The sequence below is a fragment of the Vespula vulgaris genome, chromosome 13 (genome assembly GCF_905475345.1).
Source record: "Vespula vulgaris chromosome 13, iyVesVulg1.1, whole genome shotgun sequence".
In the NCBI taxonomy this organism is placed as follows: Eukaryota; Metazoa; Arthropoda; class Insecta; order Hymenoptera; family Vespidae; genus Vespula; species Vespula vulgaris.
The window spans coordinates 1,147,501-1,170,650 of record NC_066598.1 but is presented as its reverse complement, the minus strand read 5'-3'; the positions used below and the strand labels follow the sequence as shown (position 1 = coordinate 1,170,650).

The window sequence follows — 23,150 nt, the reverse complement described above, 5'->3', positions numbered from 1 at the left end:
TTTCTACGCACCGTTCCTATCGATCTCCATCGCATAAACCTCTTTTTTTTTGTGCTTTTTTTGTACGTGTTTGTAGATGTCGGCTCGAACCTTATGTTGATAACGGCAATAGGGACACTGATATTTTAATGTCTGACCGCATTCATGCAAATGAGCAGAAAGTCTATGCTCATAAAAAAATGATCTTGAACATTTTGGACATTGAATCCTTTTCTTTCTAACATTGGTGCCATCGGTCTTACGCGTGCTTGACTCCTGATCATGATTTATTTCTGGAAACAATAAGAAAACAAGTCATTGAGATTAGTTTTCGTCGAAAGAATGGAACAAAGAGAAGAAACGAACAACTATTTAATGATAACAATGATGATAATGGTGATGATGATGACAACAACGAGGACAACGGTGATGATTAATTAGTATGTTACAAGGATTAATCATACTACTCAAAAATTTTTACTTCTATCTTTCTTTTTCTAAAGATTTAAACAACGTACGATTAAATATACTGTTCAATTCCAACTGTATTCCAACAATATTAAAACGTTTAACTACTTTAAAAAAGAAATTGAAATTAAGAAAAATTCACACGTGAAACAAACGAAAGTAAAAAAGATAGAAAAAGAAGATTATAAATATTTTTATTCGCAATCGAAGAAGAAACAAAGAAGAAAAAAATCTCTTGTCATTTATCTGCATTAAACTTGTTCATCTTTCCCAATTAATTTCTCATGGACAAGAAAGAAATAATAATAATTTTGATCTCGATCAGAGCTATGATTTATACATGATTTAAGAGAAAAAAAAAAGGAAATTTGAAGATTCATTAACGATAATAATAATAATAATAATAAAAGAAAAAATTAGAGAAATTTCATTTATTATTAGGATTCTGATTGAACGCTCTTGAACAGTTTGAACGTGGAAACTTTTTGTTGATCCTTGTTGATCCTTGATACGCTTCTGGAAACAAGAAAAAAATAAATCATCTAGATTAGCATTGTAAGGAACAAAAAAAAAAGAGAGAGAAAATTTTTTCTCTCTTCGATAAAAATATCGAACTCGCAAAAGTCTAGAAAAATAAAAAGACAATTCGATAAATAAACCAATTGTACCTTATTATATATGCATCTAAACATATGTGTTTGTGTGTGTGCATAAGAATAAATTTATTTGTATAGTATCCAGTCTTATATAATTATCATATTTTATATTACTTCAATAAATCGATACAAGTAAATCAATAATATTCATAGTTTTAATATGTTAAATCATGTTTAACATGTTAAAGGATTTTGAGGAATAGAAAAGAAAGAGAAAGTAAAGAGACTAGAAAAAAATAAATAAAAAAACGACAACAACGTCCAACAATTCGATACAGATTTTGAGGAAGGAAATAAAACGAAAAAGATAACAATATAAAAAGAAGATAAAAAATAAAAAATATCTTCTTAAGGTTTATACACATTGCTACTGATAACATTTATTACCGTATATTACCGTATAGACCTCAAGTAACACCTTCGTACGTGTCTATATATGATGCATCGTTGTTTACCGCGATAACATCAATAAGGACATTGAAATCTTGATGCCTGACCTCATCCAAACCTCAAATGTATATTGAGATTACGTTTATAATTTAATTCTAAACAGAACCTTTTTCGTCTGTTCAAAGAATCGATCAAACTAGGATTTTATTCTTTTTTTTTCTTGCTCTAAAAAGTAAATTTTTAAAACATTGAAATATTCTTATTTTATTTTATCTTTTTTTTTTTAATCTATATTTGTATTTCTTCTCTCTGTTTCTTTTTTCTTGTTTTTGTTTTTGTCCCGAAAAGAAATTTTTGACGATCAACGTTTCAACAAAAAATATATTAAGTTACAAAGTTTCGGAAATGATACGTTTAGTTTGTTACATACAAACACACAGAGACGATGAATTTTTCACTTAGGCAATCGATTACAAAAAATAATAATATTGGGTTTTTCAGAAAATTAAATCATTTGTTATATATCCATTGAAACGTGATAGTACGTACATAATAATACATTTATTTGTAAATGATTGTTCTTTATGGACATTACACTTTTACATGATTTCAATAAATTAATATAAGGTGAATAAATAACGGACGTAGTGTGACTGTTGTGGGTTGAGAAAATTCTGAATAAAAAAATAAAAAAAAAAAAAACAAAAGGAAAACGAAAAAAAATCTGAAAAAATGTAGCAAAATGACAACAACAACAACAACTATAACAACAATAATAATAACATTTAATAAATAGAACATAAATTCTGGAAAAAGAGAGCGAGAAGTTGTGAGACGGAAAGAGAGAGAAAGAAAATGAAAAAGAAAAAAAGGAAAGAAATTTTCACGAGTTTGAAAAAAAAGATGAGTCCTTATGGTTTGTACACACAACAATTGACAACATCGATCGTATAGACCTCACGTTTTCTATGCATTTTTCGTACGTGAGTATAGACATTTTGTCGTTGCTTAGATCTTAAATTGCAATAAGGACATTGAAATCTTGATGCTTGACCGCATTCGTACTTCAAGTGTCTACCCAAATCACATTTCTGAACGAAAGTTTTTACACATTTCGGACATGGATACTTTTTTCTTCTAAAAGTGACGGAATAGCTTAACGTCTTTGACTCCACGTCATAGTGTATCTCTGTAACAAAAGAAAAAAAAAGAAGAAATTAAATCATTGAGTTTAGCCTTCAGTGGAGAAAGAGAGAAAGAGAGAGAAAGAGGATAGAACAGAAAGATGGAAAAAGAAAAAAAATTTTGAAATTACTATTTATGATTGAAAATAATGATTAAATGATTCTAACCAATATTTCGTGACTCTGATGGATCGACCAAAATAATGATTTCCTTCCTGGATCCTCCTGCAAATTAAAGAGATTTTTTTATGTTTAGTCTCATATTTTTTTTCTTTTTTTCTTACTTACTATATTTTTTTCTTTTTTCTTGCTTTCTATTTCTTTTTTCATCTTATTTTTTTTCTCGTTTTCGTTCCGCGGATTAAACGTCGAGCAAGAAATTCTTCGATAAAAACTTCACATAATCTAATACAAGCGACATTGTAGGTGAAGACATAGAACACATTGCAACGAATTATCATCAATCGCATAATCGTTTAATCAAAGAAAATATATAGGATTATATTCGGAAAGTTCATTCGTTTATTACATGTGCATTGAAACGTATAAGTAAAAATATATTTATTTATAAAAATTTGTCAATATAGATATTACATTTTGCATGACTTAAAATAAATTAATACAGGGTATGTAAACGAATAATCTACGTTGCTGTTTGACACGTTGCGTTTGAAAGAATTTTTAAGTGAGAAAAAGAAGAAGAAAAAGAAGAAGAAGCAGGAGAAAGAAAGAAGAACAAAAAAGGACCAAATATAAAAAAAAAATCCAAAAATAATAGTATTAATAATACAAACAATAATACTAATGATAGTACTAATAAATAATACTAATAACGATACTTAATTATCAGCTACATTAATTTTCACAGCAAGAGAAAGAGAGAGAAGAAAAAGTGTTTACGATTTAAAAGAAAAAATCACAAAATAAAAAAAAAAGAAAAGCAGAAATCATGTTCTCATGGTTTGTACACGCGATTACAAGTAACATCCATCGTATAGACATCACGTTTCTTGTGTATTTTTCGAACATGACTATAAACGCTACTCCGTTGCTTAGATAGATAAGAGCAATAAGGACATTGAAATCTTGGTGCTTGACCACATTCGTACTTCAAGTGTCTACCCAAATCACATTTCCGAACGAAAGTTCTTACACATTTCGGACATGGAAATTTTTTTTTTCTAAAATTAACCGAATAGCTTAATGTCTTTGACTCCACGTCACCAAGTATTTCTGTAACAAAAGAAAAAATAAAAAAAAAATCAAATCATTGAAATTAATCTTCAGTGGAGAGAGAGAGAGAGAGAGAGAGAGAGAAAGAGAAAGAGGATAGGATAGAAAGAATGGAAAAAGAAAAAAAAAATTTGAATATAATCATTTATGATTAAAAATAATGATTAAATGATTCTAACCAATATTTCGTGAGTCTGATGGATCGAACAAAATAATGATTTTCTTTTTGGATCCTTCTGCAAATTAAAATAATTTTTTTTATGTTTGATTTCATCTTTCTTTTTCCTTTTTTCTTGCTTTTTATTTCTTTTTTTTTTCTTATTTTCTTTTCTCGTTTTCGTTTCGCAGATTAAACGTCGAATTAGTAATTGTTCGATCCAAGTCACAAAATCTAACACAAGCGACATTGTACGTGAAAAGATAAAACATAGTGCAACGAATTATCATCGATCGCATAATCGTTTAATCAAAGAAAATATATCGGGTTATATTCGGAAAGTTCATTCGTTTATTACATGTGCATTGAAACGTATACGCAAAAACATATTTATTTATAAATAATTTTCGATATAGATATTACATTGTGCATGACTTAAAATAAATTAATACAGGGTATGTAAACGAATAATCTACGTTGCTGTTTGACACGTTGCGTTTGAGAGAATTTTTAATTGAGGAAAAGAAGAAGAAGAAGAAGAAGAAGAAGATGGAGAAAGAAAGAAGAAAAAAAGGACCAAATATAAAAGAAATAAAAACATAATAGTAATAATAATACTAACGATAATATTAATGATAATACTAATAAATAATACTAATAACGATACTTAATTATCAGCTATATTAATTTTCAAAGCAAGAGAAAGAGAGAGAGAAGAAAAAGTGTTTACGATTTAAAAGAAAAAATCACAAAATAAAAAAAAAGAAAAGCAGAGATCATGTTCTCATGGTTTGTAAACGCGATTACAAGTAACATCCATCGTATAGACATCACGTTTCTTGTGTATTTTTCGAACATGACTATAAACGCTACACCGTTGCTTACATCGATAAGAGCAATAAGGACATTGAAATCTTGGTGCTTGACCGCATTCGTACTTCAAGTGTCTATTCAAATCACATTTCTTAACAAAAGTACTTAAACATTTTGGACATGGAAACTTTATCCTTTTAGTATCGGTGTAATACATTAGTGTCATTGACTGCTGGTCATCTTGTACCTCTGGAAAATAAAAAGAAACAAAGTCATTAAAATTGGAAATAGGAACAGAAAGAAATAAAACGATTTTAAACGCAGCTTTCTGCGATTCTAAAGGATCAACGAAAATAAAGATTTTCTTTCTTGATCCTCCTGTAAAGTAAAAAAAGGATATTTATTTGTTCACATTAACATAGAAACACAGAGAGAGAGAGAGAGAGAGAGAGAGAGAGAGAGATCTTCGATCAAAATTCACAGAATCTGACACGATAACTTAATCAAAAAAAAAAAAAGAAAAAAAAATAAATTGAGCTACAAAAAATATATTTAAGTCATACGAATTTGTCACTCATCTTATCACGTACGTATTAAAAATTATACGTAAGGGTACATTTATTTATAAATAATTAAGTCTATATAAAAAAATTTTGCATTTTATTTAACTTAAATAAATCAAAATGCGTTAACCAATAACGAGCGTAATTTAACGTGTGTTGAAACAATTTTGAAAGAAAAGAAAAGAAAATATTATAATAATCGGATATAAATTTTGAAAAAGTGATTGAAAAAAGAGAAAGAAATTTTTGCTAAACGGACGAAAAAAGAATGCATCGAGATTTTCAGACTTAAATTATTGATAAAGCCTGTAAATAGAGATTTCAGTTTACTTGTGTATGCTTCGATAAATGATAATAAATGTTATTTAACGCGATAACAGAAATCTTGATGGCCGACTGCACTCCGTATTTCAAGTGTCTTGATTTATTATAGACAATTTGAAACATGGACTGTTTCGTTAAAGAATCAGTGCTATAGATGTCTGACTCTCGAATCATGGTATATTAATCTGAAAAGAAAAAGAAAAATAAGTTATTGATATTAGACTTGAGGAAGACTAGGAAGGAGATGGGTAAGAAGAAAGAAAAAAAAAAAACAAGGAAATTTACGATAATCGATTATCACAACGATTCTAAATAAGTATCCATTCAGATGGATCGAATCGAGCGAAAATAAAGATTTTCTTTTTTCATCACCCTATGTAAGGTGAAAACATATTTATTTTTTTTTCTTTTTTACCACAGAAAGACTTCTAACGAGAGATTTATGATGAAACTAACAATGTCTGAGAAATAACATGCGATTAAATACGTATATACATATATGTGTATATATATGTATGTAAGATTGCATTTATTTATAAATGATTGAGTATTTATAAGCTTTCACATTGTGCTTTTATGAAATAAATTCCTATAAGTAAATGAATAATGATTGTAGTTTAATATGTATCGAAGAAATTTTGATGATAAGAAAATATATATATATATATATATATATATATATATAAAATAAAAGAAATAAAAAAATTAGAATAATGACAATAATAAAACTAGTAATAATAATAAAAATAATAATATCTTATGATCGCGTATAAATTTTGAAAGAAATAGAGACTGAGAATGCATATGAAAAAACAAACAAAAAAAAATAGAAAAAAATAAAAATAATAAATAAAAAAAAAAATAATAAAAGAAGATGCATCCTCAAGGTTTGTTCAAACAATTCATAAAAACGTCGACCGTAAAGACCTCATGTTTCTTGTGTATGTTTCGTATGTGTCTATAGACGTGGCTTCGAATCTTAGTGCGATGACTGCAATAAGGACACTGGAATCTTGGTGTCTGACCGCATTGGTAATTCAAGTGTCTACTCAGACCACGTTTATGAACGAACGCATTTGCACAGTGTGGACATTGAAAACTTTTCCTCATTGCACTCGTACCATTTTTCCATTTGACCTTTTGCTCCTGGACATGGTATATCTCTGAAAACAAGAAGAAAGCAAGTCATTGATTTTGGACGTTTAGAATGAGAACAAATAACTTTAAGATAATTGCTTATCTTATGATTAAACGTTTTTCTATTCTTTTTCTCTTTCTTTTTCTTTCCTAAACAGCATTTCTTTCTGTATCGAAGAATCGACCGAACGAAGATTTTCTATCGATCGATATTCCTGCGAAGTATAAACAAAATTTTATTTACTTGTTTTGTTCAATTTCTTTCTTGTTTTTTTCCTTTCTCATCCCTTTTTTTAATCCGACTTTTTATAATTCTAATCGTACTAATTAATGTAGGAAAGGGAAGTGTTTAACACTAGAAATCATTGATCACGATTTGTACAATGTAATTCGTATTTTATGATCAAGCTTTTAATTGATATTGGATAGGATCAATAAATGTTTGTAATTTGTATCGGATCGTAAAGTGTAATTCGATTGGACAAATCGTGATTTTTGTAGTTTGTCGCTGGAAGGTACTGACTAAGTTAAGGTATTAGTTTGGTAAAGATATTAGTAATAATTGTTGAGAATTAACGTAAAAAAGGAACGGCTAATTCTTATTAATACCTTTAACCCTTAACCCTTAAACTACAAAAAAAAATATATATATATTACGTCGTTCAAAAAATTCATTGTCGTTTCTTCGTATATGCATCGATACGTATATGAAAAAGTATTAAAGCTGTTTTATAATGTATAATAAATATTTATTTTTCTAATTTAATTATTCCCATCCAGTTCTTTTTTGTCTCACTCGAAGACAAATCGAACGCGAACTTTAAGGGCAATCCAAAACCGATAATAACGATGGAGTTTCTAATTGATCTTTTTTCTTAGACATATAAAAAAAATATATATCAATATAATAATAATAATGATGATGATATTTGGGATTTCTCTTTATTCCGCAATTAATTACAAATTAACAGCAATAGAAATAAAGATAAAGAGAAAGAAAAAAATCAACATAAAATTTAATATAAATTAACATTAAATATCGATAGACTAAGATTTTTAAAGGAAACATTGAGACGCTAGATCAAACAATTCGATCAAAAGCTAGATCAAACACATCGAACCACGTCAAACTTATTTTTTCTATTTTATACGTGATTAGATAGATACTTAGAACGTGAACAGTAATAACATTGAAATTTTTGTATTTGACCGCATGCGAACTTCAAAAGCATAGTTAGGCTAAGCTTTTGTTCGAACGCATTTGGACAATTTCAACATGGGAACATTATTCCCTTAACGATCACGAATTCTCCTTATGATTTTTAAGATCCCCATAGACGATGTAATTCTGGAAACAAAAATAATTCAGATCAATGATTATTATTGGTCATATTGTAGAAATGAGGGAAAAGAGAGAGAGGAAGATAGAAAAAAAAAGAAACAAAAAAAAAATCCTTCTGTAAATGTAGAAAAAATGTTATTTCTTCTTTTTTCTTTCTTTCTTTTCTTTTTTTTTTGTTCAGGATATACTTCAACGATTAAACAGTAACGATGGTATCACCTCCGATCGATACTCTCAATTATTGAAAATTAATGTAGCTGGAACATATAAAAGCGCACAGTGATAAATTAAATTCCCATTAATATTCAAAAGTTTAGTTATAGAAAGTATATATTTACATTATCCGGAATGTTCGTGATAATATTATGTTGGTACCAAAATACATATGATATATACAAAATTACATTTATTCATAAACGAACGATTGAAAATATTTTTTTATTTTCTTTTTCTGTGACTCTGGCTGATCACGCAGCTTTTCTGTAAACAAAATAAATGCAATCCATTCAGATTCGATATTTAACGATAAGAATTAAATTATCGATAGTTCTTCAATGATTAAACGATCCTAAATTCTATTTATGAGATTCTACTAATGAATCGATCAAAGTAATTCATTCATTTGTCTTTTGATCGATTATAGTGCAAATTAATTGGTAAAACATTTGTGTTTCTAAGATTGTTTCTCTCTCTCACATTCTCTCTCTCTCTTTTTTTTTTATCAATCAAAGATTTCGATAATATTAATTTGTAACAATAAGATCTTCGATCGAATCTATTTAATTATCGAGAATTGTCATTTGCTGAAACATGATGAAATAGTAACTAATTACTTCTAATTTTTAATATTATTGAAAAGATCGATTAATTGTAATATTATATATTGTAAACAAAAGATCAATGCTCACTCCTCTTCGTTATCTTTGATTTCATGTATAATTTGTGTGGATTGAATTACTATGACACGATGAAGCCCAGATAATGAAGACAAATAAAAAAAGAAAAGAGACCAAGTGCAACACTTTTTAAATATTCTGTAATCGTACCAATAATGAGAACAGAAATATTATCTATGTACAAAAATGAAAAAAGAAGAAAAAGAGAAAGAGAGAGAGAGAGAGAGAGAGAAAGAGGAAAAGAGAGAAAAAGATTGCAGATATTTTTATTGCATATTGATTTCCAAAAAGATTAAAAAAAGGAAAAAAGACCTGTTGTCATTCATGTACAAAATTTTTTTTTAAAACGATCGTCGCTTTATATCATTTAATTTGTAGTATTTTCAAATATTTACACGTCTCCTTTCCATTTTTTCATATGACAAAAATAAATAACTTTGTTATGTATCAAAACTCTTACGCATTACATTAGCTTAATTGAAATGTTGAATAGTATATATACATACATTTATACATACATACATACATACATACATATATATATATATATATATATATATATATATATATATATATATAAATAGCTTAACGTAGTTGGTCGTTAAAAGTGTTGAAAAAAAAGAAATAACAAAAAATTAAAGGAAGAAAAAAATGTGTAAAAAAAAAATAAAATAAAAAGGTAATGAAAAAAAAAATTAATAGTAACGATAACAATCCAGTATAAATTATTGGTGGATGGGGTTGCAGGATGGTGAGAGAGGAAAAAAAGGAAATAATAAAAAAAAAAAAAAATTAGAAGAAAAAGAAAAAGAAGATAAGAAAATAAATTTTCACAAATTGGAAGAAAAAATATGTATCGTCCTCAAGGTTTAAATACACAATTATTGACAATATCGATCGCATAGACATCATGAGTCTTGTGCAATTTTCGTACGTGGCTATAGACGTTGCATCTTCGTTTGCTCCGATAAATGCAATAAGGACACTGAAATCTTGGTGCTTGACCGCATTCGTACTTCAAGTGTCTAGATAGACAATGTTCATAAACGAAAGCACTTGGACAGTTTGGACACTGAATCTTCTTTCTCTCGTCATTCGCACGTGTCCGACACTTATTTGTGTTCTGGGCTTGATGTACTTCTGGAAACAAAAAAAAAAATAGCAAGTCATTTAAAAGATTACAAATTTGCGGACGAATATGTTTTAAACGCGCCTGTTGAACCTTATATAGAAAAAAAAAAAAGAAAGAAAAATTGTAAATATCTAAACGCCTTCTCGCCTCTCTCTTCTCGGTTTTTTTTTCATTAAAAGTAAAATAAAATAATAATAGATAAAATAAAAGAAAACAATAATAATAATTATAGTGATAATAATACTGTTATTTGTCAATAATAAATAATTCATCATTTAATATAACGTGGACGAACATTTAAAAAAATATAATAACAAAATAATAGTAACAACATCAACAACAACGACAACGACAACAATAACAACAACAGTAATAACAACAACAAGAATAATAATAATTTTAATGATAAAAATAATCGATCATAAATTTCTTCCTTTGAAATAAGAAAAATAGAAGTAAAAAGAAACACATTTTTATTTTACAAGTTGGAAGGAATAAAGTATGTCTTAAAATTTTCTACACGCGATTAATAATAACGTCGTCCATCGCATATATATATATATATATATATATATATATATATATATATATATATATCACATGTTTCTTATCAACTTGTAGGACATGTCTGTATTCTTTATTTCAAATTTTTTAATAACAATATTGAATTTTTTAATGCGGTCTAACTACAATTGCAACTAAAGTCCCTATTCAAATCATATTTATAACCGAACGTACTTGGACACTTTGGACACCGAAATTCTTTCTTCCAACCACCACTGCTACATTTCATGTCGACCTTTGACTCCTCCTGGACATTTTGTATTTCTGAAAAACAAGAAAAAAAGCAAATCATTGTGATTGAGAAATATAAAAAAAAAAAAATTTACAAATAATTGATTTGGGATGATTAAAGCTTTTTTTTTTAGCTGTCTTTTATTTGAGCTGTGTTTTCTTTTTTCTTCTTTTCTTTTCCTTTTCTTTTTTTTTCTTTTCTTTTTTTCATTATTCTCAAAGATCAAATCACAGAAAGAATTTCTTTGATCGATCTTCTTGCAAAAGTAGAAACATTTGTAATTCTATTGCATATCGGGCATAGATTTCAACGATTAAAAGTATAACAAACGGGTTCTTCGATAAAACCCTGTGATCGAATAAATAGATGAATAAATAAATAAATAAATAAATAAATAAATAAATAAGTAAATAAGTAAGTAAGTAAGTAAGTAAGTAAGTAAGTAAGTAAGTAAGTAAGTAAATAAGTAAGTGAGTAAGTAAGTAAGTAAGTAAATACAAATACTTAACTCGACTGATAGTTAATCGTTTAGCTACAGAGAATATATTCGATTATTCGGAAAGTTCATTCCAGTATATTACATATATGCGTGTATATGTATATATATGTGTGTGTGTATGTGTGTGAAAGAATACATCGATTTATACATAATTAAGTCTTTATAAATATTACATTTCACCTAACTTAAATAAACAAATATAAATAAATGAATAATATTCGTAGTTTAATATACTGCGTCGAGAAAATTTTGAAAATAAAAAAATGCATGAAGAAGTATAGTAATAATATTAATAATAAAAACTATAATAAACGGGTATAAATTTTTAGTAACAGAGAGAGAGAGAGAGAGAGAGAGAGAGAGAGAGAAGAAAATTTGTCACAAATTAAAAAAAGAAAAAACGTGTCCTTATAATTTGCACACAGAGTTACTAATTACAATTGCACTACTAACTCAATTGCATATTCAGATTATACTTATAACTGAAAAATATATGAACATTTTGAACACCGAAAATTTTTCTTTCTACTATTCGCATATTTTCTATTGACCTTTGACTCCTGGAAACAAGAAAAAAGCAACTCATTCAAATTTGATATTGAGAGAAGGAAAAAGAAAAGAAACAAAAGAAATTTACGATAACTGACTGGAATGATTAAATCATTGCAAAATTGTTGTATTTTTTCGCAATCAATCCAAAAGAAAATAAAAAAAAAAAAAGAAAATATAAAAAATAAAATCTCTTTGGGTTAATATTCGTAGAAAACTTTTTTTATTTCTGCATCATTGGCAAAAATTGCAACGACTAACGGGTAACAATAGATCCTCGAAAAAATGTTCCAAAAAAATCAGAAACTCCGTCAGAACTATAACTTCTCATCGATACTTAATCGTTCATTTATAAAAAATATATTCTATTATCCGTTAAGTTGATTAACTTATTACATATGTATTAACGTAAGAGTACATTGATTTATAAATTTTATATGTTACATTTCTTAAATAATTGCAATCGAACAATTTAACGTTTAATAGTTTAACATGATCTGAAGAATTTTTCAAAGAGAAACAATAGAGAAGCATTAATAATAATATTAATAATAATATTAATTACCAATAATTAAGTAATTATTAATAATTAATAATAACAATAAGTAAGAAGAACGATATATAATAATCGAGTAAAAATTAAAAAAAAGAAAAAAAAGAATAGAAGAAACGAGAAAGAGAGAAAGAAAGAAAGAAAGAAAGAAAGAGAAAAAATAGAAATTAAAAGAAGAAAAAATAAGAACGTGTCGGTCAAGGTTTATACACGCGATAACTGATAACGTCTACCGCATAAACATCACGTTTCTTGTGCTTGTTTCTAACGTGACTATAAACGTTATGTCGTTGCTTAGTTCGATAACGGCAATGAGGACATTGAAATCTTGGTGCCTGGCCGCATTCGTAACTCAAGTGTCTATTCAAATCATGCTTGTAACCAAAAGTACTTGGACACTTTGGACACAGAAACTTTTTTCTGCAACAACTCGTGTATATCCCATGGTCCATTGACTCTTTGCCATCCTGTTCCTCTGAAAACAATAAGAAAGTAACTCGTTGAGATTGATATTTTAAAAAGACAAAATAAAAACAGAGAAAGACAAATTTAGGATAATTGTTTAGAACGATTAGAACCGTTTCCAAGCTGTTGTTTATTTTCTTTTTCTTTTTTATTTTCTTTCTTTTTCCCTTTTTAACAATTCTCAAAGATCAAGCTTATATAATTCCTAATAATTTATTTCTATCTCATCGAGAAGGATTGCAATACTCGACGTATGACAAAAGATATTTTTCGAAGGATCGTAAATAACCTACGATAAAATATGATTCGGATACATGAACATGAATAATTAATTCATTGATAGTTATTTCATGATTAAGGTATATAAAATATATTACGTTATATCCATTAGTTCGATCCCTTAATTAATTAGAACGTACATGTAAAATAACATTTTATTTATAAATAATTGTCATCGTGAATACAATGATATTTTCCTATGTAATCATAATTGATCTAAACAAAAGCAAGTAGTGTAATGTATCCTGATTTACTACGTTTCCTTGAAGAATTGAAAAAATGAAAAAGATAAAGACAAGCAAAGGAAATAGATAAATAATAATTATCACAATAATAATTATAATTATGAGAATAATAACAACATCTATTGGTTATCGTTTGTAACGAAAAAAAAAAAAAAAAAAAAAATTATATAAACTTTTTACGAGTTTAAAACAAAAAATAGAAGAATAAGAATTTATCTTTAAGGTCTGTACACACGACTAGTGATAATGTCGAACGTATAGACCTCAGTCTTTTTGTGTACGTTTCTAATGTGTTTATAAACGCCTTGTCGTTGTTTAGTGAGATATTTGCAATAAGGACATTGAAATCTTGGTGCCTGACCGCATTCATACACCAAGTGTCTAGTAAGATCTTGTTTCTTACAGAATACTCTTGAACACTGTGAACACCAAAACCGTTCACCCTTAGCATATTTCCTCTTGGCCCTTGACTCTTCGGCATTGTGTATTTCTGAAAATTAAAAAAGAAATAGATCATTGAGATTGGCATTGATAAAGACAAAAAAAACAATTTACAAAAAGAGAACCGTTTACGAAGATTTAAACAATTTTAAACAGTTCGAAAAAGGTCTTTTCAATTTCTTTTTTTTTCTCTTTCTTTTTCTTTCTCCGCGACTCTCTTAAAGGTTCAAGCAAATAAAAAAAAGATAAATATATATATATATATATATATTTTTTTTTTTCGATCGATCTTGTTGCTTAGTAAAAAAGAAAAAAAAAGAAACTTCTGTTCATTTCTATTTCCTCGACGAAGATTTCAACGATTAACGCGTAACGAATTATTCTTTGAATCGATTTTAAGAAAATCTGACCGATAACGTATGATCGATAATTAATCGTTTGTCCAAAGATGAAATCGTCTTATTCGGGAAAAAGTTCAATCAGATTTGTTTATAAATTATTAAGTCTTTACATATTTGATATCGTGTTAACGTTGAAAACTGTCAAAGAGAAGTAAGTACACGAAAGAAAGAAAAAAAGATGAATAAATAAACAAAATAAACAGGAAGAAAAAGGATCGAGAAAAACAGTAACTAATAATCGGGTTATATAAATTTGGAGCAAAAGAACAAAATAAGAAAGAAAAAGAAAAAGAAAGAACAGAGTGGACAAAAGAAGTAGAGAAAAGACAGCAAAGACGAAAGAAAAGGAGGGAGGAAAAAAAAATAAAAACAACGAGGGAAAAGAAACAAATTTTCACAAGTTGGAAGAAAAAAATGAGTCCTCAAGATTTTGTACATACTATTGTCGATAATGTCTATAGTATAGACCTCACTTTTCTTGTGTACTTTTCGAACGTGGCTATAGGCATTTTGTCGTTGTTTAGCGCGATAACTGCAATAAGGGCACTGAAATCTTGGTGCCTGACCGCATTCATACTTCAAGTGTCTATCCAAATCATGCCTCTTAACGAAAGTACTTAGACATTTTGGACATGGATACTTTTTCATTTTAACATTCATGAAAGAACTTAGGGTCTTTGTCTCCTGTTCATGTTTCACTTCTGAAAACAAAAAGAAAGAAACATTGAGATTGACATTTGGATTAAAAATCAAAGGAACTTTAAGATAATCGTTTTATGATTTCTTTAACCATATTTAAACATTTCGCGGTTCTAAAAGGATCAAAAAAAAAAAAAAAAGAAATCAAAAAAAAAAGAAGGAAATACTTTTCTTTCTTTTTCTTTTTTCTTTTTTTTTTCTTGTTGTTGTTGATCCATCTCCCTTTCCGCCGAGATTTTTAACGATTATCGTGCAAATAGGAGAATCTTCGATCAAAATCACATAATCTGAGAATTACCATAGCTGGAAAATAAACAGAATGATTAATTTTTGGTGCAGCATATATATGTATATATCTAACGATTAGACACATATTGTATTGTCAAAAAAGTTGCTATTATGTTAATAAAAGATACATATATACATATTTGTATATACATATATATATATATACATATATATATATATATTTATATATATTTATATATAGAAAAGGTGCATTTAATCGTAATTGTTTAAATCATTATGAATATTTATTTTTCTTTTCACAATAGGGTCCCATTATTTATTAGGAAACAAGGAGACAAAACAATCTCGAGGAATCCTCTTTTTTCTTATATAATATATAACCCATTTTATTAAATATTATTATAATAGAATACGTACAGTCTTGAGATATATTTACTTGGTAATGCAATTAATAATACATTCTTACTTACATTGGAATATAAATTGATTGAACGATTTTTTAAAAAGAATCTTTTAAAACACCAGGATAAGTTAAAAAGAGGTTCTGATGAACTTATAAAAAATAAATAAATAAATAAATTACACAATCTTAACAATTCGTCATTAGGATATATACATTATTGAATCATCAATGTTCTAAACCATCTTATATTTATTTTTCGATGACTAGATTAGAACGCGAAACTTTACATTTCACATGACTCAAATTTCCAATTTTTATATATTACCCTATTATTTATATATTATAGGAGAAGAAAAAAGAGAAAAAAAAAGAAAAAGAAAAAACACAGCTTAAAAACAATAGTTTCTTTTGAAAAAATCATAGATATGTACAATTATTAATTACATGAACTATTCATAATAATGACAAAAGTTATAAACCTTCAAAAATTTAAAAAAAAAAAAAATAATACGAATAAGAGGAAGAAGATATTATAAATTTCACGAAAAGAACCGAATTTTCACAAGTAATGGAAGAGAGAAAAAATGTTTTCTCAAGGTCTGTACGCATCCTTCTTGACAATGTCCAATGCATAGACATCATATTTCTTGTGAATCTTTCTAACGTGTCTATAAACGGTACAACGTTGCTTAGAACGATACGTGCAATATGGACACTGAAATCTTGGTGCTTGACCGCATTCGTAATTCAAATGTGCAGTCAAAGAACCCTTTTGAACGAACGCACTTGGACATTTTGGACACTGAAACTTCTTTCCCTTAGGATTCCTGTAATTTCTACGTGTCGTTGACATCCGTGCACGGTATACTTCTGGAAATAAAAAAAAAACAGGTCATTGAGATTGACACATGAAAGAAGAAGAAGAAGAAGAAAGAGGTCAGATTGGACGGAGAGGGAAATAAAAGAGAGAGAAAAAAAGTAAATACAGAATAGAAAAAAAAAATTGAAAAAAAAAAGAAAAAAAATTTTGTAACGATTAAAAATTATTTCAAAGAAGATTTTCACGATTACGAAATGATCGATCAAAAAAATTAAAAGATTTTCTTTCTTGATCCTCCTGTAAAAAATGAAAAGATTTGTAAGTTTTATTTTTCTTTTTTTCCTTTTTATTCTTTTCGCAGACATGTGTTGGGAAAAAAAAAACAAACACAATGACAGATTCTTAACTAGAATAATTATGAATATATATTAGATGATAAATTCTGTGATTATTTATAGATATACATTAGGTGATAAGTATCTAATGATATTTGATATTTTAAATGCAGATATATTTTAATATATATATATATATATATATATATATATATATATATATATATATTATATATATATAAAATGGGAATTATAGTATATATAATTGGAACTATAAATATATTGAATGATTAAAAAAAATAATGCTCACCGTTATATTTGACTTAATGCTTCTATAGCCGAAATATACTGCAAGATCACATAGTTTAGATAACGAAAGAACACAAAAATAAATAAATAAATAAATAAATAAACGAAAAAGGAATAAATTAGCGCGACGTACGATAACAATAAGAGTAAAAAAAAAACAAAATAAAAGTAAAAAACTTTTATAGATGCCGAAGCAAAAAAGTCTTATTGTCGTTTCTTTATAAGCAAACAATTTTCTCAAAACGAATAAAAAAAATAAATAAATAAATAAATAATAATAATTTTTGTTTATTTATCGAAAGATAAGATCGTACAACGACTTGGATAAACCGATAAAAATAAATTGCAATCAGACATAACTGATTCTTAAGGATTTGAAATAAAAAAAAGAAAGGAAAATAAAAATAAAAAAGCAAAAAAAAATCTACGATGACGACTACAACAATAATAATAAAAAAATCGAAAAATAAATGAAGACAAATTTTTGAAGGCTTAGATTTTAGAAACGTTATAAATTCTGTACGATTTGTATGCGAGACAACGTTGGTAAACCGAAAGTTTCCCGTGAATCTTTCGAATGTGTCGAACGTAGATCATTGTTTAGAACGATACAAACAATGTGAATATTGAAATCTTGTTGATTGATTAGATTCGTAATTCTAATGTACGATCATAGAACTCTTATTGACAGAGAGTTTGCACATTGAAACCTTTCTATCAATCGTGGTATTGCTATGTATTTTTGAGTTCTTGTTACGATGTACTTCCTCTGGAAATAAGAAAAAAAATAAGTCATTAAGATCGATTATCGGATGAGGGACGAGGGGTGAAAAGAAACTAAAAAATTTTCAAAATGATTTGTGACGATATTACTAAACAATTTTAATGAATTATCAAGGATCGATAATCCATTAAAAATCGATCAATAAAGAAAAAAGAAAAAAAAAGAAGAAAGAAATAATTCTCTGGATCATCCTCCTGCAAAGTAGAAACATTTTTATTATTTTTATTTTTTCGCAGGAAATAAAATTAAAAGAAACATACATAATGATTAAAATGCGGCTTAAAGAAATTAAACACAGAATGAAACGTATTTCTAGTGACACGCTTATCGTGATAAGCTAAAAAAGAATATATATATATATATATGGTTATTTATATAAGTAACAAAGTATATATACAAATGTACATTTATTTTATAATGAGTTTGAATCAATTATAATTATTTATTTTTATTCTTGTCACTTTATAATTATTTCTATTACCGAACAGGAAACGAAGGGATCTCGAGGAATCCTTATATATTTTATTTTGTTTTTCTTTTCCTTTTTTTGTATCTTTTTTATTTATTCATTTATTTATTTCTTATTTTTCTTTTTTTTTTTTCTTTAGTACGACATAAAGTTCTTTTTTATTATCATCACAATATAATACGTACAGTCTTGAAACATTTCTATTTGGTACAGCAGTTAATATTATTTCTTTTATCCTTGACATTGTTGTTATTAATAAATTAAACGATTTTTAATAGGACTTGGATTAAAAAAAAAAAAAAAGAAAAGAAAAAAGGAAAAAGAAAAAAAAGAAGGAAACAGAACGTAGTCGAGTCTTTGTGGATTCTCTTGTATCTCGATGTGACGTTCATTTATCACTTGCCAGGAAGCTATTTTCTAAACGTACATTTCTAATTATAGATATTCGAACAATTTTGATATAGGAGATTCACTAAATGACAGTCATTAAAATATGTATCTGTAAAAATTAATACTCGAACATAGAAATCTGAGAACACAGAAAATTCATTTTTCTCTGCTATCGTACACGTTTATAAAAAAAAAAAAAAATGATATATCGTCGTGATAATTTTCTCTTCGATATATACACTTCCCTGTCATTTCTTTGTTCCTTTTTTCTTTTCTTTATTAACAATATTCAATCAGTATTATCAGTATAAAATTAAAAAAAAGTAATAATATATAAAAGAAACAAATCTATAAAATGATTATCGAGCTAATCCGATTGTGTGAGAAGGATAAAAAAAAAAGAAAAAAACACACACACGAGAAAAGAAACGAAAAATGACAGAGAGCATAAATTAGAGAAAGAAAAAGGAAAAGAAAAAGAAAAAGGAATTGAAAAGAGAAAAACGAAAAAATTATCCTTTCCCATCCCTCCCCTTTTTAAGGTCTGTAATCACGATTCTTGATAACGTCCGTCGCATAGACCTCGCGTTTCTTATGACTCGTCCTGACGTGTCTGTAAACGTTACTACGTAACTTACAACGATACCAACAATACGGACACTTGAATCTTGGATATTGACCACAAGCATAAAGTAGATGCTTATTGAGACTGTTCTTTCGCTTGAACGTTCGATTGCATGTTGGACAAGGATGATAAGCACCAAGTTGTAGCGTTTGTCCGTACCGTGTATTACCATCGCTAACACCGATAACGGCATCTGTAAAAAATCCAAACAAAAAAATTTTCTCGCGTCAGTGATAAAGTCCCAAATGAGTAATAAATAAATACGACGATCTTTCGAAACGTGCAATCCCAATTATCATCACCAAACCCGACTCGACGAGCTTTCGTATCTTGTTCCTAGCTTCTTTCTAACCTGGACTCCTTTCATTGCTGTCAGATCGAGATACCCCAGTCGACAACTCCAAATTTTGCAATTTAGTTTCTTTCTCTTTCTCTCTCTTTCCTTTTTTTTTTTCTTTTTCAGTCTCTTTTTTGTTCTATTTACATCGCTGACTTATATTTCTTTTTCTTTACTTTCCTCTTTTTTTCTTCTTAATTTTTCTAATTAAAAAAAAATATACATATATATATATATATGTATATATATATATATATATATATATATATATATATATATATAATCATTCGGGTGCTGGTTTATGAATTATTTCGAAGAAGGCAGATCCTAAAAAAGAAGGTCAATGAAAAATCTCCTGACAAATTTGAAATATTTTTGATGATTGTCGTTGATCGTGTCAACAAATATTTGAGAATATTGTATAAATTTATACATAGAGTAGGACGGAGGGGGTCATAAAAATAAAAATTATAAAGGATTCATGAAGTAAACGTAAAAGTGAAGGAAAAAGAAAAGATTATTTTTTATTCGTAATCCAAAGTAATAAAAAGAAGAAAAATAAGAAGGAAAAGAAATAGTAGAAGAAAAAAAAGAAGTATAAGGAGAAAACAAATGGATATATATATATATATATACACACACATATATATATACCGGATCGGAAAATTCTCAATTCACAGTTCGATGCAATGCGTATCAGCACACTTGTGTACTTCCCTTAGATGCCTGTAAACGTGACTTTTTCTTTTCGATCGATAATCGCACCGAGGACACTTGAATCTACGCTCTTGGCAACGATGATAATGTACGTGCCTCATCAAGTTGTTATAGCGAACAAAAACCCTACCACAGTTGTTCGGGCACTTCTTCGCTTGTTTCAAGTAGAAATCTGAAAAAATAAAGAACAAATTTTGTTTTCAACCTCGAAATTATTATTTTTTATATCCAAAGAGTTTTTTTTTTCTTTTTTCTTTTTCTCTTCTTCTTTCTTTTTCTTGTTTTTTTTCTTTTTTTTTTTTTTTAATAGAATAATTATTATGACGATCGATCAATATCGAAGATTCAATTTAGAAATAAAATAATATTGTTCCAAAAAAATAGATATAAAAAATATGAAAAAATGGAACAACGATCGATATAGAATCCTAAAAGAATCTAACATTACAATTAAAATACATGAAAAGGACATATATATGTATGTGTGTATAATATAATAACGTTTACATATATATGTACTTCCATTACTCAAAAAATTTATGATAATTTATTAAAACGACATTACGTTTAATACGAACGAAATAATGTAATATAAATAAAAGATTGCAATTGCAAAAAACGATTACATACATAGTTCTCTCTGATGAGATATAAATATATACAAGATGTTTCACGAATAAATAGGAAATATTTTATAGGGTTGACTTCAATATCAATTGGGATATTTTTTATTATTTGGATCAACTTGAGTCACCCTTAAAATATTTCCCATTTATTCTGAAATATCTTATATATATATATATATATATATATATATATATATAAATAATTAATATATATATATAAATTTTTTATATTTATTTCCCTTATTCTAGAATATTAAATAATTGTTAAATTGTCTTGTTAAATTATTTAATTTCATGTTGGCCAATGTACAGAGGAACTTGTTGCACGAAAATGAGTAATTATTTTTTATTGTTGTTGTTTCGATAGATGCATTAAATGCATTCTTGTTACATTGCCGCCAATTTGTTATCCCCCATTGCATTATTGTCCAGGTACGTCGTGGAATTTTCTAAAAACAAAAAAGAACAAGAAAAAAGAACAAAATATATGTGTGTGTATATATATATATATATGATATGTATATGTACATCAAAAATATTTATAGCATGTATGTGTGTAATATTATATAAATTAATATGTATACACATGCAATTTGTGTCACGTCTCGTGTTTCTCATTTTCCATTTTTATGTTTTACCCCCGTCTTCCTCGAGGATATATATATATATATAAACGTACGTATATAATATATATATAAATAAATATAACTATTCAGTTTTATTTACAAATAATTACATAAACATTCTATTAACGTTAATAATTTCTATACTTAAAAAACAATACATAATATTCCTGTATTACAATATAAATTCTTCAACGAGCACAGGGAAATGTAAAAAGTTTCAAAATCATTTAAAAAATCAATTATAATCTTTCAGCTGATATTTTTTTTCTTTCTTTCTTTCTTTCCTTTTGGATTTTAAAAAGTAATTCCTGAGGAAAGAAAGAAAAGAAAAGAAAAGCGAATGAAAGTTTCGAAAAAGATATAACAGATTTTTAAAATGAGCCAAGAATCCTGATTAGGGTTAAATGTGGATATATCGGGTGAAATAGAAAAAAAAATTAATAATCATATTAATAATAATAATAATAATAATAATAATAATAATAATAATAATAATAATAATAATAATAATAATAATAATAATAATAATAATAATAATAATAATAATAATAATAACAATAATAATGATGATGGTGATGACGATGACGATGAAGATGACCATGATGATGACAATGATGATGATGATGGATAATGATGATAATTGATCATAATAAAATTATATTTCTAATCTATTTGTTAGAATTAATGGATTATATTTATCATCCATTTTATGGAGTCTCTCTCTCTCTTTCTCTCTCTCTCTCTCCCCCTCTCTCTCACTCTCTCATTCTCTCTAAATAAAACTAATCAATAATCATTGTTCATTTCTTTTGATCATTATAATTCGAGTAAACATCGACAACGTAGACCTTTTCATGAGGATGTATCCTACGTATATGGGATCTTACATTCGATGCATGTTTCGTACGATAGGAGCAGTAAGGACAATTGAATCTTGGTAGTTGGCCACATTGGAATTTAAGATGATTATAAAGATTGTTACGCCATGTAAAATGATTGCCGCATTTGTGACAAGGGTAGCCACCCTTCTGCCGTTGATATCTTTCGAAACGTTCTCGATTCTGAATAAAGTAATCTGGTTGTAAGGAGGAATATTCTTGCCTCGAGTCGATCCCGCTATCTGAAAAAAAAAGAATCAACGAGACCATTTTAGAAGAAAAAGAAATAATTCTTTTTAACTCTCGACGAGTCGCGAAAGTTAATTAATAAATTTCTCTCTCTCTCTCTCTCTCTCTCTCCCTCTCTCTCTCCCCCTCTCT

At 27.3% G+C, this 23,150-nt stretch overlaps 1 protein-coding gene across 18 annotated transcripts in view; it reads right to left on the bottom strand.

The window, feature by feature from the left end:
- Positions 1-23,150, bottom strand: part of LOC127068415 (longitudinals lacking protein, isoforms A/B/D/L) — a 132,812-nt gene that overhangs the window by 37,641 nt on the left and 72,021 nt on the right. For 2 of the 18 annotated variants that reach the window (XM_051004579.1, XM_051004593.1), the window contains one exon: positions 22,685-23,011. The exons of 10 other annotated variants lie outside the window; for them this stretch is intronic. In XM_051004579.1, the coding sequence (XP_050860536.1) occupies positions 22,775-23,011 (237 nt within the window). In that variant the 3' untranslated portion in view covers positions 22,685-22,774. Of the gene's footprint in view, positions 1-11; positions 2,683-2,845; positions 2,903-9,979; positions 10,283-11,012; positions 11,103-13,129; positions 13,147-13,863; positions 14,151-14,942; positions 15,204-16,593; positions 16,724-22,684; positions 23,012-23,150 lie in introns of those variants that run through there. 6 more of the 18 variants (XM_051004587.1, XM_051004589.1, XM_051004585.1 and 3 more) reach the window with 6 other exon arrangements.